Here is a 19,005-nt window from a genome sequence, read left to right on the forward strand (position 1 = left end):
TCCCTGAGGTAGTGGCCATTTTTTTAGCCAGTTTTAGATCCCTTCCATGTGTTAGCCACGTTAGAGAACTTAGTTCTTACCTTGAATGTGGCTGAAAGAGGGCATTGTACAGCATTCTGCCAGCTCTGAGCTGCTAATCTCAGTACCAGGGAGACTCGTTGCCAGTGGTGGGGCAGAACCTCTGATGTGCAGTTAACTGTGAGTAAACGCGGTTATTCCAATAAAGGACATTTTTTGAGAGATTAGTCTTCAGGTGTCAACTGGTGTGCCAATGTTATACAGCAGCAACAAGTCCTAGAGGCCTACGTGTATGCAGGTCCCTGGAGCACTTTTAGTGGGTACCGCAGTGCACTTCAGTCAGGAGGACCCAGGCTCATCCCCCCCTACCTGTAACACTTGTGCTGGTAAATGGGAGGCCTCCAAAACCCACTGTACCCACATGTAGGTGCCCCCTTCACCCCTAAGAGCTATGATAGTGTTGTACATTTGTGGGTAGTGGGTTTTGGGGGAGGGGGGTTGGGAGCTCAGCACCCGTGGTAAGGAAGCTATGCATGTGGAAGCTTTTTCTGAAGTCCACCGCACTGACCTAGGGTGCCCAGTTGGTGTCCTGGCATATCAGGGGGGTGAGTGTACTACCAATCCTGGCCCCTCCCATGACCAAATGGCTCGGATTAGAACGTTTTTGAGCTGGGCGTTTTTAGTTTCCATTGTCGCTAAAAAACAAACAAACGCCCAGCTCAAAAACGTCCATTTTTTCGAAAATATGGTTCGGCCCGCCCCTTCACGGACCCGTTCTCGGAGATCAACGCCCATGGAGAAAGGCGTTTCCGTTCGATTATGCCCCTCCACGCCATAGTCGTACTGTTGTTTGAAAATTTTAACTACTGTAATTGTCTATTGCTTATTTTTGACTTATTCTTGCTGTACCTTGACTGAATTCCTTCAAAAAGGCAGTAAATAAATAAACTCTCAAAGTATTATTATCTTTTTCCTCTGGTCTACTCTGTCCCCTTTATTTTGCATTTTATGGGATTATATGTTGTAAAATGTTCTTCTCTGTTTCTTATGTGGGGGTTTGTACCCGTTTTTCTGATTTTCCTACAAGTTCTAACTTGGTTCTATGTAAGTTAAATAAAGAGTTGAAAGATATGATCGTGGTCTGTCTATCTCCAAAACGTTTGTGCTTCGACTGTTATTTAAATTTGCTATGCGATATTTTATTAGTTTTTTTTTTTTTTACTGTTTTAAAGGTCCTGAGGCAAAACCGCTTAGATGATGATAATTTACATCAAGTGTCCGTAAGAAGATTCAAATCCTTTTATCTATTTTCGTTCTCTGAGGTAAAGGAAGAGAGAACAGAGGAGTCCCCTGGCTCTGCCCGTTGGTTTCAGTGCACAAGCACCTTTTATCCTGAACACAGTCTCTTGCTAAGGTACTTCGTTTGCAATTGTATATATCTTGCATGGAAATATGGTCTGTCACAGTCTAAATGCTACTGTCCTATTGAGGATATTACAAAGATTTTACAGCCAGGATTGTTCAGCATTTTTGCCATAACATCAGAGATTCACTAGACCCCTGAGGCAGGCCTTTTGTGCTGAAACATGGCCGTGTCGGGTTGTTTCTTTAGCTGTCTTCCTAATAATACTTGATACCCTCCTCTTATCCACCTCACTGGTTTGTTTGTTACAGTCTAAATGCAGTGCATTCCTGTTGCATTGATTTAATTCGGTAAGGGTGTGGGTGTGTTATGAACCAACCAATCTTTATATTGGAAGGAAATAATGTGAGTTTGTCAAGAGGAGAATATTCTTAAATAAGAAATGTATTTTAACAGGAAAATGAATAGTTGTTGGCATACTTGTTGCTGAAAGTCACAGTTGAAGTCACAGTTGACAGAGAATGGATGATTTATACTGTTCCCTTTTTAATTCTTGTGCTCTCTTTGGTTACTGATCATCAGAGCTTCACCAGTTTTTCCAATGATGCTGCCCAGACCAGAAGAGAAACAATGTCAGCTGATTCTTAAACGGTCCAAGACCATTCAGACTGGCCTTATTTAAAGAGGAATATGGGGAATATAGATGCCCTAGATCTGAGCTGGTCCAGATGCAGAGATGTCTGGTGCCCAGCATCCGAGGGCCAGCTGTGCCCATTCATGTGTTGCTCTCACAATAACACCTGCCAAATAAAAATAAAACCTGCGTTATTGACCGAGATTATATTCAGCCAGGATGGTCACAGCTGGTTCAGACACAGGAAGAAGGAAGTGTACAGACTTAGGAAATAATTGTAGAACTGGATAATAGGCAAGACCCCGGTTTGAAATGCCAAGATATCTGTTTTCTGATTGTTCAGAGCACCACCAGCAGTGGGCTACTTACTGCTTTTTGATACAGAAGTTTCTATGGTAACCCCATCTTCCAGCAGTATTCTAAGCAGCAAAAGATGTTTAAAAGGATTTAAAAAGCTTCTTATTACTTTGAATTATTTACTTATTATGAAATATAACATGACAATTAAGAACAATAGCACTATTCCTCTGAGTGGGTGGTTCATGTCTAATAAAGTGCTGAGTTTACCTCAGCTGTTCATTATGACCTCAGAGCGGCTTGTTTAGGAATGCAGTATTTAACTTAAATTCATAAGTGGTAAAACCGTGCCAGCTTATTGTACCTATTTTGTGCCCTTGGTGGATATAGGTGGTCTGAGACCATTTAAAATTAAAGAAAGAACATTTGCGTGGTTTAAAAGTAATTGGATGATCAGAAGGCTGGTATTAGACACATACAGATGGTGCTTACCAAAATTTAGTTTATTTATGAAAATGTATTTATGAAGAATGTCATTTAGTGCTGATCAAAAAATAATTCTCCCATACATACACCACGCAACACGTAAAACCAAGACAGGTAAAAAAAACTGAAAACAAAAATCTTCCCTTCATTTAGTAGGCAGGAGCACACAAAGCCGCAGTAGTGCTACCGTTGGCAACGGTGCATGGCAAATCAGCTCTACCACCAGGCTACCACAGGAGCCCAATGCTAGTGACGGTGTTTGCCACACACCATTTCTGGTGCTCAAAAAATAATTTTATTTTTTAGCGCTGGGGCCTTACCTGGTGGGAATCGGGCAGCACCGGGTTAATGTTAGAGAGAGTTCTTCCATGAAATGGCCGTGCGGTAAGTGCTTAACTTACCGCAAGGCCATTTCTGTTTAAAAAAATATTCCTTTTACCTGCTGTGGTAAAAGGGGGGGGGGGGGGGCCTCAGCGCGTATCAAACCCGCATGCTGATGCCACCGTAGGGGTCCTTTTACCGCAGCTTGGTAAAAGGCATCCTAAATGCTTCTGTTGAGAACCAAGCCTTTACTCCTCTAGAAAACCTCAAATCAGGTTCACAGCAGAAAATCTCAGGGCTACTTATGAAAAGGCTGTAGATCTTGTTACTAACAATCTCCCTAGCTGTTTAGAGAGCGTATCGAGAAGCCCGAAAGCCTCTGAATGCAACACACATACTGGCTGATACTTTTGAATAGTCTGCAAATATGCTGAGCTCAAAACATAAGCTAGCTGATGAACTACACACAATGCCGTAAACTAAATATGGGGTAGCATGATCCCTCCAACCACAGCCCATAGCCAAAATGGGATTTCTCCCTACTGGGGTCAAATCTTAAATATAACAGTCCCAAATTTTCAGGAACTTCTGTTTGCATTTAGGGGAACCTTTAGCTTCTTGTGCTTCCCAAGTGCATAAGAAATGTAATTGATTCTACCATTTCCCATAAGCCGGGGGTTCTGCCAAAGTCCAAGATTGCAAAATACATTTTCTGAAAAAAAAAGTGTCACCCCTTTATTCCTCTCTTTGAAGGATCCTGACTTGTCCAAAACCAGTTGTTCAGGAGAGTCTATTACTGTGACTTTTAAGTAAAGCAATCATATATCAAACTACTGATTTCCAAAAGTGTTGTGTCATAGTCTTACCGTGACTCCTGCACCGTGTCATCCTCACATGCTGCTAGCTGCCACCTACCAGACCGTCCTCACTGACGAGATTCCACTTCCCTAGGATGCACATGCCTCAGCCTTTTACTTATTGGGCTCGTGGTGGGAACTATGGAGGATGCAGCACGATGATGTCATGACCCTAGATGCACCTAACCACAACCTGAGACTTGCTTGTTTGCCTTTGCGCCTACTGCACTTGTTCCAGAGCGTGTGTTCCTGAGATGCCTAGCAACTGTTCCAGAGCGTGTGTTTCTGAGACGCCTAGCGCCTGTTCCAGAGCGTGTGTTTCTGAGACGCCTAGCGCCTGTTCCAGAGCGTGTGTTTCTGAGATGCCTAGCGCCTGTTCCAGAGCATGTGTTTCTGAGACGCCCTAGCGCCTGTTCCAGAGCATGTATTTCTGAGACGCCTAGCGCCTGTTCCAGAGCATGTGTTTCTGAGACGCCCTAGCGCCTGTTCTAGAGCATGTGTTTCTGAGACGCCTAGCACCTGTTCCAGAGCATGTGTTTCTGAGACGCCTAGCGCCTATTCCAGAGCGTGTGTTTCTGAGGCGCCTAGCGCCTGTTCCAGAGCATGTGTTTCTGAGACGCCTAGCGCCTGATCCAGAGCATGTATTTCTGAGACGCCTAGCACCTGTTCCAGAGCATGTGTTTCTGAGACGCCCTAGCGCCTGTTCCAGAGCATGTATTTCTGAGATGCCTAGCACCTGTTCCAGAGTGTGTGTTTCTGAGACGCCTAGCACCTGTTCCAGAGCGTGTGTTTCTGAGACGCCTAGCGCCTATTCCAGAGCGTGTGTTTCTGAGACCCCTAGCGCCTGTTCCAGAGCATGTATTTCTGAGACGCCTAGCGCCTGTTCCAGAGCATGTGTTTCTGAGACGCCCTAGCGCCTGTTCCAGAGCATGTATTTCTGAGACGCCTAGCACCTGTTCCAGAGCATGTGTTTCTGAGACGCCTAGCACCTGTTCCAGAGCATGTGTTTCTGAGACGCCTAGCACCTGTTCCAGAGCATGTGTTTCTGAGACGCCTAGCACCTGTTCCAGAGCATGTATTTCTGAGACGCCTAGCGCCTGTTCCAGAGACCCCTAGCGCCTGTTCCAGAGCATGTGTTCCTGAGATGCCTAGCACCTGTTCCAGAGAGTAGCTCCTGAGATGCCACAGCGCTTGTTCCAGTGAGTGAAGTACTTGAGATGCTTCAGCTCATTTTCCTATGTGAGTTCCTGAGACACCTTACTGCTTGTTCCAGAGAGTAGCTTCTGTGACGCCTTGGAGTGATATGATAGAAGTCTACAAGATAATGAGCGGAGTAGAGCTGACAGGTGTGAAGCGATTGTTTACACTTTCAAGCAACAACAAAACCAGGGGACACAAGATGAAGCTAGAATATGGTAGATTTAAAACAAATAGGAGAAAGTTTTTCTTTACTCAGCGTTTAGTTAGACTTTGGAACTCGTTGCCGGAGAATGTAGTGACAGCAGCTGGCCTTACGTAATTTAAAGGGGGTTTGGACAGATTCCTGAGGGAAAAGTCCATTGAACATTATAAATTTTTTTTTTTTTTTGGGGGGGGGGGGGGGGTGCCGGGTTTTTGAAGCCTGGATTGGCCGCTGTCGGAGACAGGATGCTGGGCTTGATGGACCCTTGGTCTTTCCCAGTATGGCGGTGCTTATGTACTTATGCCTTTGTGCTTGTTCCAGTGGATGAAGTTACTGAGACGGTTCAGCGCTCATACCTGATTGAATCCTGAGACACCACAGTGTCTGTTCCACAGAAGTGAGTTCCTGAGACACCACAGCGCTTTACCTAAGGGTGTTTCTGAGAGTGACTCTGAGAGAGTTCCTAGAGGGATACTGAGAGTATTCCTGTGAGTAGTCCTGTTTTGTAGTGACTCGTCAGCCACAGTCTGGTTTTCCTTTGTGGTTCAAGGGCTCACACTTCCAGCCTTAACATGTTGTATGTGCAAGCAGTCCCAAAAGCAATAGAGCAATGTATTTTCAGCCCTTTGACATTTTATACAAAGGGGAGAAATCAATGCCCTCCTCCCCACACACAATTTATGTAATTCTACCTGAGTAAAGACTCTTCATGGAGGTTGGCACTTGTAGTCAGCCCTGACTTTGCAATCCATTATTTGAAGGAGGAGCATACAGTGCTTAGGATCTTACAAATACCATCATCTGTATGTTCCTTCTATCTCATCTGGACTTGTAGGACCAGAATTGTTTTCCAAGTGAACTAAAAATTTACCTCCTTTATTACCATGTCTATATAACTGAAATTTGTAATAAGCCAGAAATGTAGTCAATCTTTGATGTATTAACTCATTCATTTCAACCTGCAAATGGAACACCTGTTGTTTATGATTGCTTTATGCGTCTGACCATAACGCATTCTCATGGACCGAAGCTGATGTTCCAAGTGTAAGATCTCCTGATCCCTCGCTCTTGAGCATGAGAAGTGTAGCTAATAATCTCCCCATGAAGAACAACTTTTTCCGTTTTCCAATAGAGAAGGAGATCAGTCTCTTATTTAAGATTAGTAAGTTTTTAAGACCTCCAGCTCTCAAATAAGTGTTCCTGAATTTAGGGTCTTTGTATAACATCAATGGGAAAATCCATCTAGCTGTCCTCTGCCTGATCCCCTGCAGAAGCCAGTCTATCCATATCATGGCATGGTTGGAAACAGTATGAGGCCCAATCTCTATCCTAGTGATGGATGTCAATAACATTGTGGAAGCCAACAAATAATCGATTCTGGACTGCGTAGCCTGAGCCCTTTTCTAAAATATGATGCATGTTAGGCAGTCCTTTGCTTTGGCTGACTGTCATCTTGGGTTACATGGCTTATCCAGATCTGGATCCCAAGCAGTTTTGAAATTACTTCCTAACAGTACAGATTTTCATTAAAGAGGAGGTTAAAGCCTTATAAAAGGATTTATCCAACTGATACACTGCCCAAAAGCACCTCCTCTATATTTAAAGAAGCTTCGCATCACATAATGCCCTCCTGTGTCTGTCTGAAGTCTTAACCTAGTCTTTCATCCGGTGTCTGAAAAGGATTGCCACCCCACCTCTTTTGCCTTGTGCTGATGCTGCCAAACACACCCTTCCCACCACATTTTCAATTTGTCATGTTCTACATCATTCATATGAGTTTTTGCAAAAAGGTGACATCCGCTCTCTGCCTCTGTGATTGTGCAAAATGGTTGACCTTTTAATTGGAGAATTTATCCCACCCACATTCCAATAATTTTATCCTAGGTTATCCTTCCAAATCCAGGGATCAAGAACCAGTAAATATAAGCAAAAAAGGAAGAGCCATCCCAGAAACCAGCTCCCTGATAGAAGTGCTCCTGAAAATGATTCCCTGTGATATCAAGAGACCCTTCTCCCACCAACCAACTCCAGACACCCATCCAAGCCATAAAAATCCTCCTGACTATCCCTGTCCTCCCAATCCCATGATAGACTGCAACCCTCTTCTACCTCACATTCCCACCCACTCTCAGAGACGCCCCCATCTGAACTCCCTGACCCATCCCCATCGCTTCACCTAGTATCTGCTCTTGTCTTTGTGTTCAGTAATTTTATTCTTTATAATAGTTTCTGTCATTTTGCCTTGCACTGATGTTAGGCTTACTGGTTTGTAATTTCACAGATCATCTTGGCCACCTTCCAGTCTTCAGGTACGATGTAACTCTATTTAGCTTTTCACTTCCTGATTCCTCTAGAATCCTGGAAAAATCCAGATTTGTTCACAGAAGCATTAGCCGATGGAGATGAACCAGTTTTAGGAGCCCTTTTCCCAGTTGGGAAATAAAACTTTACTCATAGGTGGCACCCTCTCCTGCTCGATCTCCAAAACTTCACTCAAATATTTTTTTTAAAGTATCTGTTGGTGATGTTAAAGGGACCTTAGCCCTGTGCCTCTGGAATTCCCTTTCACCTTCACTATGCATGGAAACATCATTTAAGTGGTTTAAAATGACTCTTAAAAGTCATTTCTTCCATCTGGCTTATGGTGACTTGTTCCTTGGTTGAGTCATATACGGTGGTTCCTGGCATATAATAGCTGATTATAGTGCTCTAGTCTATCATGATATATAATGTGTTTTTTTTTTGTTTTGTTAGTATGTAAACCGTCTTGACCTGTGTGCCAGATAAGGCAGTATAGTAAGTTCTCATAAAACATAAACCTTAGGAAAGTTAATAGTTCTCAAATCTAAAGTCCAGAAATGATTTTCCACCAACTTCATCTTTGTATGGACCATTAAATTTATCCTGGACCAGACTTGTTTGTGTAGATGGAATTATATTCATTTTCTGACACGAAACTTGTCCTTGTGCCTTACAATCCATTAACTCTTCTTGAGACTTAAGACCTTGATTAGTATCCAAGCAAACGTTTTGAAACCGCCCTGTCTAAAGTAACCAGGTCAGGTTTAGCTAAAGGAGGTTTCTTACTGCTGTTATCCAAAACAGTTGCAGTTGTAGCTGTAACATTTGGGCTTACCTCACTCACAAGCACCCTAGATGTTTCTTGAGCTTCCACAGCAGAACAGCTGCCTTCCACTTACTTCAGTGAAATGCAGGGAATGATTAGGTGAAATGCAGGGACTGATTAGGTGAAATGCAGGGACTGATTAGGTGCTATCCAGGGATTCTCCAAAATCAGGTGTGGGGACCGGGCTGAGATTTTTTGATTTTTGATTTTGTCCCTAATAATTTTTGTTGTCCAGGAGGTTCGGTTTCTTTTTCATCTCGGGTTTTATCATCTTTATGATTGTTGGAAGTAGAGTCACCTAGGGAGGCTGTTTGTATCCTCAGCCACAAGAGGGCTTGCTTTTTAATGGGAAGGGTCGAGGAGAAAGAAAGAGAGCCCGCGTTTTAGTTTTCACATCTCTCACCAAGCCTGCAAAATAAGTTCTTTTGGCTAGTTTTCTGTGGTCTCTTGAGCCATGAATCCTTCTATAGAAGCAGTCCACACAGGAATGATGGTACAGAAGTTGTGTGAAGCTGGGATGATGAGAGCAGGGAGAGTGATGTCAACATGAGGAAAAATAAGAATATACTTATTACACAGAGGTTAAATTGGCAGAAGTGCTCATCATGCTGTGCTCAGACTTAGACATATGAACACTTATAGATCTTAATGGATATTCTGAACAGACACATTAATTTTGTATCCTGTCGCTGAGAGCGCATAAGGCAAATTGATAAGCAAGGTGCCTTATAAAGCTCTTCGTAGGTCACCACACTGCCATTCCAAAGCTAAAATATTTGTTGACAAGGTTTTAAGGGAAATGTTTATAAAACCTCTTCCTCATTGATCAAACTCTTATTCTTGTCTTGAAGAACATCCATTTGCTCTTAAAAGAAATTAAACTGCCATTTTTTTTTTCCTTTTTAAGTTGTTTGTAGTATCGCCCCTGACCCATTTTTCAGGTTAGACTAGCTCTTAGTGAGAAAGGTACATAAAGTCACACTTGGTCTTATGTCCATTCTGCTGCACTGAAAAGACAAGCATTAGGTCAAGAGCGCAGGGCTATACTTTAAGCAGTCCCCATGGCAACTGGAGTCATATGCAGAGAAAGGAGTCCTGCCTTTTCCATTTCTTGGCATCAGGTGTTTCAGCTTTTTCTCAGCCTGAGAAGTACATTCTTGTCTGAATGACTAAAATATGCAGAGGCCTTTTTTCCTATTAGAGAAATGGGGGTATTTCAACTACCATAGTACTTAAGATTCTTGTCCTGTATGTTCTTTAGAAAATGGTTACCCATTGCTTGATGAATCCATATAATGTAACTTAAAGGATATATCTTCAGGATTTTGTTTTTAAACCTCTCTTTGCCTACCAGCTGGTCTTTCTACTTCAGATGCTTGGCTATGCTGGAAAGCCAAGATTGACTGAATGATATTTCCTTCCATAAAGTTCTATACATGTATGATAGAAGGAAAGATCAAACTGCTCTTCTCCCAGAACGCATTTCTTCATTGTCCATTAATATTATATATATACTAGTAAGAAATGCCCGTTTCTGGCAAAAATGAAACGGGCGCTAGCAGGGTAATCCCCCCCCCCCGTCCTCCCTCCCTCCCTAGTTCCAGACACCCCCTCCGTGCCTACATTCTGAGTTGCACACCTCTCCTCTTCGTCCCTTCGTCCCTCAGTCACATGGTTGCGAGGGCCGCCCCGCCCTCAACGTCATCGCGTTTTGACGCGAGGGCCGCTCCGCCCTCAACATCATCGCGTTTTGACGTGAGGGCGGAGCTACAGTGACTGGAGCCTGCAGGCCAAACCGGATATCTCGGGCGCCTCAAGTTTCCGGCTTGAGGCTTCAAAGTGCCTTTTATATATATAGATATGCTTCCAAATTATTATTATTAGTAGCCTCAGCATATCAGTGTAGCTCTGATCTACTACTACTACTTGTTTCTAAAGTGTTACTGGACATATTCAGTACTGTAACAAATACATACAAAGAACGCATCGCCTTCAAAATTTTCACTATGGTTCACAAAATCATCTATGGCGAAGCACTGGGATATATGACAGACTTGATCGACCTACCAACCAGAAACATAACCGAATCAGCTCGTAAATACCTAAATCTCAACTTTCCAAGCTGCGAAGGACTAAAATACAAATCTACTTACGCATCCAGTTTTTCCTACATCAGCACACAACTGTGGAACGCTCTAGCAAAAGCCGTGAAATCCACGTACGATCACCTCCAATTCAGGAAAAGACTAAAAACTCGCCTGTTTCAAAAGGCATACCCTTCCGACCCAACATAAATGCATGAACCTCACAACACCATAATACTACAGCTCGTAATGATCACCAAACAACCTCATCTGTTCTTGACTTCCATCATGTGGTACCACCACAGGAACCTTTTCCTACCACAACTTAACCTTGTAATTTGCTCCGGAGTCTACCAACACCTCTCCGGCACCATGTAAGCCACATTGAGCCTGCAAATAGGTAGGAAAATGTGGGGTACAAATGTAATAAACAAACAAATACCAAAGAGATTTCCCGCTCTGCCAAATGTAATCTAGTCAAGACACAAAAAAAGAAGACAAATGAGAGGTTTCATGGAATGTATTTATTATAGTAAAGATGGTTAAAATAGACAAGGCTTATGGTCATGGAAAAATTAAGATTTTTATTGGAAGGATCGGTTACAATAGCCACAGATCTACCCTGTGCCTTAATGTAAAAAAATTAAAATATTGGGTCCAATATTCAAAGCCATTTTAATGGGCAGGAGAAGCTCCTTCCTACTTAGATCATTTATGTCTGCTTAAGTGCTGATATTCAGCGCATTTAACTGGACAATGCTGCCGAATATCACCACAGACCACCCCTGCATTGTTCAGTTAGAGCTAGGATGGTCCATGGGTGGTGCTTGGGAGGAACCATGATTTAACTGGTTAGCGACCATATTCAGACTTCTAACTACTTAAGTAAGCTACTAGTTAGGACAGCAAAAAGGCTGTCCTAACTTTAGACGTAGAGGTAATCGGGCACTGGTATGAATATTGGCTGGGGCCTGGTTATCCTCTGGGCCTCACCTGAGGGGTTCCGGCTGCTCTTCTGTCTCAATCCCCTTTCCCAAAGCCGCAGGTCATTGGAGGTACTGCCAAGCTGTCACTGGAGGTCATGGCAGCCATTTTGATGAGGCAGCTGTGTCTGGCAGGAGTGAGTGGGCATCAGTCCTGCTTGTATTCCCCCTATACCACCAGGTAGCTGCAAATGTAGGCCCACATGGCCGGCCTATAGGAGTGGGAGTGGAGGTGGGAGATTGGCCCAGTGACCTGTTATTTCAGGAGAGAAGAGGGAGGGGAGATCGTGACTAGGGCTGAGGTTCCTCTGCAGTTATGTGGGTCCAAGAAATAATCAACTTAGACCTGCATAACTGACTTATGCAGACCTTGGCTAAATATAGTCTGGGATCTGTATAAGTTCTGACAGCAAGCACACTTTTCAGTTATCCCCAGATATTCAGTGCTGGTGCCTGGACATGGCCCAGCCTGGAATATCTCGGGCTAATCCTGCCTGCTCACATCCAGCAGATTGCCAAGACCTGTCGTTTCTTTCTTTACAACATCCGTAAAATCCGCCCCTTTCTTTCCGAGCACTCAACCAAAACCCTCATCCACACCCTTGTCACCTCTCATTTAGACTACTGCAATCTGCTTCTTGCTGGCCTCCCACTTAGTCACCTCTCCCCTCTCCAGTCGGTTCAAAACTCTGCTGCCCGTCTCATCTTCCGCCAGGGTCGCTTTACTCATACTACCCCTCTCCTCAAGTTGCTTCACTGGCTCCCTATCCGTTTTCGCATCCTGTTCAAACTTCTTTTACTAACCTATAAATGTACTCACTCTGCTGCTCCCCAGTATCTCTCCACACTCATCCTTCCCTATACCCCTTCCCGTGCACTCCGCTCCATGGATAAATCCTTCTTATCTGTTCCCTTCTCCACTACTGCCAACTCCAGACTTCGCGCCTTCTTTCTCGCTGCACCCTACGCCTGGAATAAACTTCCTGAGCCCCTACGTCTTGCCCCATCCTTGGCCACCTTTAAATCTAGACTGAAAGCCCACCTCTAACATTGCTTTTGACTTGTAACCACTCGCCTCCATCTACCCTGAGGCTGAGAAGGCTAGGGCTTTTCAGCTTGGAGAAGAGACGGCTGAGGGGAGATATGATAGAAGTGTATAAAATAATGAGTGGAATGGATCGGGTGGATGTGACGCGACTGTTCACGCTATCCAAAAATACTAGGACTAGAGGGCATGAGTTGAAGCTACAGTGTGGTAAATTTAAAACGAATCGGAGAAAATTTTTCTTCACCCAACGTGTAATTAGACTCTGGAATTCGTTGCCGGAGAACGTGGTACGGGCGGTTAGCTTGACGGAGTTTAAAAAGGGGTTAGATAGATTCCTAAAGGACAAGTCCATAGACCGCTATTAAATGGACTTGGAAAAATTCCGCATTTTTAGGTATAACTTGTCTGGAATGTTTTTACGTTTAGGGAGCGTGCCAGGTGCCCTTGACCTGGATTGGCCACTGTCGGTGACAGGATGCTGGGCTAGATGGACCTTTGGTCTTTCCCAGTATGGCACTACTTATGTACTTATGTACCCTCCTCTCTTCCTTCCCGTACACATTAATTGATTTGATTTGCTTACTTTATTTTTTGTCTATTAGATTGTAAGCTCTTTGAGCAGGGACTGTCTTTCTTCTATGTTTGTGCAGCGCTGCGTACACCTTGTAGCGCTATAGAAATGATAAATAGTAGTAGTAGTAGTAGGCTGAACAATGTTGGGATAACATTTAAATACATCTTTTGGACTCGAATCCATAAGTATCTAACCTAATGTTGTGCAAAACAGCATAAAGCAAACTTGAAAAAGCAACATAACCATATCAAAGCACCTTCCTGTTTCCCCATTTCAACATAAGACTAACTGGTATCAAACCAAATTGAAAATGTTTTAAAGCAAACAAGCAAATGTCACATGTCAATAATTACTCTTATTGTATTATTTGAGGCTCTCCCATAGATAAAATAGCTGAAATTACCTTCATCCATACCGGGAAAAGGGTAGCCAGATCTTCTAAAAGTGTAATTTTTGGAGTGTAAGATTTAAAAGCAATCTTAAAGAAGATGGGTTTGTAGGTGATCTTGAAATGGTGAGCAAATGGCTATGATGCACCAGTCCAGGAAGACTGTTCCAGGTGTGCAGTGTGTGTGTGTGTGTGTGTGTGGGGGGGAGTATAGAACTGTGCAAGTGATGGATGGGAGGGACACATATGAGAGCAGAGTGCCCCATGAGTGGAGGTCACGGGATAGGGTGTATGTGGAGTTAGGAGAGGAGAAAGTCAAAATGGTATAGGCCGATCCCGTTGTCTATGGGGCTTAAGTTATCCTCCATTGGGAGGACGGGGCTGCTGGAGATTGGGTAGAATATTATGCCAAGAGTGGGGGGAAAGGCCAGCAGAAATCAATATTTTTCCTCAGTTAATTTGGTCATGGAGGGGTGCAAAAGAAAGGAGAAAATAAGGTTCTTCAGGGCTGTATACATTTTCAAACGTAATGAGCCGGGTTTTGATTGCATGTTGCTGTAACCAAAAAGTGTGATTTTCCTAGCTATAGCAGTGCAATAAAAATGCCCACGAGATTTATTAAAACTATTATTAGCACTGTTTTGCTATGCCTTAGTAAACTGGTTTAAAATTTGTTAAAAATCTACACTTTCCCCTGTCTGTTTTATGGGCTTGGCTTTATTATCTGCTGTTAGCTCTTAGTATTGCCTAGTACTAATACGGTTGTAAAGAACAGAGGTGATTTTCTTGAAAAGAATTTCTCCTCAGATTTTCAAGTCATTCAAGATGAGGAGATGATCAATGTACTTCACTCCCTCTAGTGGGTAAAACTCTTTACTAGCATTCTGATTGCATTCTATCCTTGAACACAGAGATAGGGTTGAAAGGATGCTAGCATCTAATTGGGAGAACTACAGCTGAGGAAAATAAAGTTGTATTTTGATATTTGATGATTCTTTGAGTCATAAAATGCCCCCTCCAAAATCTTTTCTTTTATGTTTTGTAGGCATAATGCCGAACCTTTAAATGTTGAAGATATTCTTACCAGTTTTGACAATACGGGAAATGTCTGTAAGTAACCAATCCTAGCTTCTTTTTACATTTTAATATTTTTTTCTAAAAGATGTAATTCATGTGGAAAACACAATTTACCTTATTGTGTTGCACAAAGAACAAAAGAAACATTTATATTTTGATACACTGCAGCAGGCACAATGTCTTACTTGGAAACCATAAATTTCAAACTGGTCAATGTTCAGCTGGAGGTGGTCAGCATTTTTCAAGTGCTCATTGTCACCAGCTAAATTAGACCAGGATATTCAATGCCAGGCCACGTCCAGCACCAGTAATGAATATCTGGGCCTGACCAGACATGTGCTGACCAGTGGTCCCTTCTCGCTTTGAATTTTTTTCTCGGCAGTTTCTCCAAATGGGTTAGTTTTGCACATTCCCTAGACGTAGAAAGTTTGAACTGATAGTTTGCGGGTGTCTCTCCAATATAAACAAATTAAACTAAACGGAACCGCAAATCTCCCGATAGGGGAAACATACAGATGTATCAGGAACCCTCTATCGATTTAGGAGTCCATTAATATCATTGGTTCCAGCAAGGAGAAAAAGAGAAAAACCAATCAGTCGCAAAAACTCACTATAAGTGAGAAAATCAAGTGATTAAAAAAAACCCTTATCGCCTTGCTGATTGCCTAGTGAGGGACACCAAACACCAAACTAAATTAGACTAAATCAAACTCAAGTAAATACTAGAGACTGCATTAACCTACCCCCCTATAGTACCTCCTAAGTCAAGCAAACCAAACTGATACATCTGTATGTTTCCCCTATCGGGAGATTTGAGGTTCCTTTTGATTTAATTTGTTTATATTGGAGAGACACCCGCAAACTATCAGTTCAAACTTTCTAAGTCTATGGAATTGTCATTCAATTAAGTTTGAATTTTCCTTTTGCATTATAGAGTTACTTTTGCACGTACCATGACAAGAACGAACCTCACTCCCCAGGACAGGTGATGATCTCACTCTCACAAATTTAGTGTTAATGCTTGCCGTAGTACTTGATTTGTGCCAAAGAGAGCAGTGTGTGAGTGTATGCGTGCATCTCTTTTGCCCCATTGGAAAGGAAAAGTAATCTAGTAGTTGAACACTAGACTATGATTTGAGAAAAATCCTAGGATGTAAGTTCAAATCTTGACAGTTGCTCTGTGTGGTTTTGGATGAATCACTTTATCTTCCTTGTCCTTGGAAACCCAGTGAAATCCAGGGCTTGTATCTTAAGTTTGTTTTTCTGGTCAATGTACCTCACATAGAGTTAGTGACAAGTCTTGAATTCATGGTCTAGGGTTTTTCTCGATTCATAGCCCAGTGTTGTACTTGTAGACCACTCTAAATGAGGTGCAGGGTGTGCACTAGCTGGGAAATAGAGAATTTAAGGAACAAATATTGCTGGGATGGTAGCCAAATGCAAGCTATTATAAAACAAACAAACAAAAAATCCTACAACAGTATATGTCTATCTGCAGTTGACTCGAAATCAGGAAACTCTGCTTTTGATCTTTATACAATGCCATTGCACAATTTATTTGAACTAATTAATTTATGGTTGGTTGATGCAAAATCCAAGTCTGTGTTTCCCATAGCCTAGATACCTTTCTTTTTTCTGTGACAAAATTGACTTAGTATCTTTAAAAGGGAGTGGGCTTTTACCACACCTTTGTTTCTCACAGGAGTGACTAACCTGTGGTGTCCAGTACAGAAGGTTAGGCACTCTCATGGTACAAAAATAAGGCTGCTTGTGATCAACCTCGCAAACAGTACTATTTTGCTGCCTCAGGAGCACAGGCTGTAAATTTGCGGCCTGATATTCCCAGGCTGTTTCTTAAAGGGGCCAGGCTGAAGTATTCCCCTCCCCTTTTGCAAAATCTTCCCCCATGGCCCTCCTCCAACTCAGAGCCCCCCAAATGGCTCTCCCAACCTCAGATTCCCCCCCCCACCCTCCTGAACACTCACAACTTCCCCCTTCATTCTGCCTTAGGTCTCTCCCAGGAGTACCTGGCAAATCCCGGAAAGGATGTGGGATCCTGTTGGGGTCAGAGTAGGAATGATCCATGGTTGCTCCTGCTTCTTCCGTTACTGGGTTCAAAATGGTGCCAGTGACTCCTAGCCGTGGTACTTTGAGACTACAGCTAGGGGTCAAGCTGCCCTATAAGGGCAAACAGACAAAACTATTGTTAGAGGTCGCCAGCACCCTTTTGATCCTGGCACCAGAAGGGGCAAGAGCAACCGGGGATTGCTTCTACCCCAACGCCAATAGACTTCCTCCCCCCCAGGATTTGCCAGGTAGGCTTGGATGAGAGTGCCTATGAGGGTGGGGGAGTTGACAGAAGAGAGGGAATTGAGTTGGAGGCCCACCTTGGAGGTCTGAGGAGCCATCCAGGGGGAAGTTAGCAAGAGGAGCTGGGGGAGGGGGGAATACTTCAGCCTGGCACTTTTAAGAAAGTGCCCAGGACCATTGGGTCACGGCTTTGCAACCTGATGCTCCTTGGATAGAAAAGTACTGCCAGCTTATTGCTGACATTTTTCCAGGAATATTGAGGCTTGTGGTGTTCTTTGCACGACACTTTGGGGTATGTTTACTAAAGTGCGTTAGCGTTTTTAACATGCCTGTAAATTTAAGGCACGTTAAACACTAACGTCCCTATACATTTCTATGGGCATGTTAGCATTTAATGATTTATGCACGTTAAAAATGCTAACGTGCCCATGGCGCTGCTTAGTAAACTTAGCCCGTTATTTGATTTATATAGATATGATCTGCTTTGTATGCATTTGCATCTTATTACTATGCATCCTGTGGTATCTAATGTTAATAATGCGCTTTAGGACTGTAATACACCTTAATAACTACCTCCCTCCTTAATCTTGAATTTTAAAATAAATAAAAAACAAAAAAGCCTATTTGAATCATTTAACTAATAACATTCTGCAAAGCTCTAGCTGTGAAGATTTGGTTTTCTGAAGTCTGTGTTACAGTAGTTCTTGGTGTTGTACATTGATCTTCTCCTGAACTCTTCCTTTTGATTCAGGTTTAGAAATCTTGATTGGCATGACAATTTGTACATGTGTTGCCAAAGTAATATATAATACTGGGCATTCTATATAGCACGCCTAGAGATCCGTGCTGAAATCCAGGCTCATTCTATAACTAGGCACTTAATTGACTTAACAAGCCAATCGGCATTTTTAACACCACCTAACAAGCAATAATGAGCACTCATTGGAATAATTAAATTTTCGCACACAACTTGCTAAAGACATTCTGTAATAAACTAAATTCTAAAGTGCAGAGTTCAAAAGGGGCAAGGTTATGGGCAGGGAAATGGGCATTTTGTGGGCGTTCCAAGATTTGTGTGTGTAGTTATAGAATATGGGCCAGTGCGCATAAATCTACATGCCAGGATTTACGTCAGGGTTTTGTTGGTATAAATGGGTGCACATAGATTTAGGCGCTATGATATTAACTAATCTATATACCGCACCTAAATTTTATAGAATACGTTTAGTCGAAAATGTGTTCCGTGCAGATTTTTTAGGCGCCATATAGAGAATCTGGCCCTGTGTGGTTAAATTAAAGGAGAAAAAAATATATAATAGTGATGATAACAGTAAAATAGAGAGTACAGAAAGAACAATAACAAGGCTAATTAAAGAGCTGAGTTCCAAAATCTAAGCACAAAATTTTGTTTTCTAAATAAATGCGAGTTTTTATTTTTGAGAATTCTATCCAGCATAGCGGGGGTGGGACGACTTCCCTATGAAGAAAGACTAAGGAGGCTAGGGCTTTTCAGCTTGGAGAAGAGACGGCTGAGGGGAGCCATGATAGAGGTATATAAAATAACTAGAAATAAATGCCCGTTTCTGAGGGCAATGAAACGGGCGCTAGCAAGGGGCCCCCCTCCCTCCGAGCTACTTGCCTTGTTCGGTGTTGGCGTCGCTGTGTGTGGGTAGGGTTTTTTTTTTTTTTGTTTGCTGCGCCTCCGTGGCCGTGCCTGTGGCGTTTCGGTTTCGGGCCTCGAGTGTTATAGCTCCGCCCTCGACGTCATGACGTTTTGACGCGAGGGCGGTGCAGACACTCCAGGGCACACCGGATATCTCGGGCGCCTCAACTTCCGTGGAGGCTTCAGAACGTTGGGGTTGCCTTTTATATATATAGATGAGTGGAATGGAACAGGTGGATGTGTCTGTTCACGCTTTCCAAAATACTAGGACTAGGGGGCATGCGATGAAACTACAGTGTAGTAAATTTAAAACTAATCGGAGAAAATTTTTCTTCACCCAACGCGTAATTAAACTCTGGAATTCGTTGCCGGA

At 42.9% G+C, this 19,005-nt stretch overlaps 1 protein-coding gene across 1 annotated transcript in view; it reads left to right on the forward strand.

Moving 5' to 3' along the window:
* LOC115459070 (calmodulin-lysine N-methyltransferase-like) overlaps positions 1-19,005 on the forward strand; it is a gene marked incomplete at its 3' end in the record, with an annotated part of 53,100 nt that overhangs the window by 23,685 nt on the left and 10,410 nt on the right. The window contains exons 2-3 of the mRNA XM_030188935.1: positions 1,251-1,432; positions 14,628-14,692. Of these exons, the coding sequence (XP_030044795.1) occupies positions 1,251-1,432; positions 14,628-14,692 (247 nt within the window). The remainder of the gene's footprint in view (positions 1-1,250; positions 1,433-14,627; positions 14,693-19,005) is intronic.

The sequence above is a fragment of the Microcaecilia unicolor genome, unplaced genomic scaffold (assembly GCF_901765095.1).
Source record: "Microcaecilia unicolor unplaced genomic scaffold, aMicUni1.1, whole genome shotgun sequence".
NCBI lineage: Eukaryota > Metazoa > Chordata > Amphibia > Gymnophiona > Siphonopidae > Microcaecilia > Microcaecilia unicolor.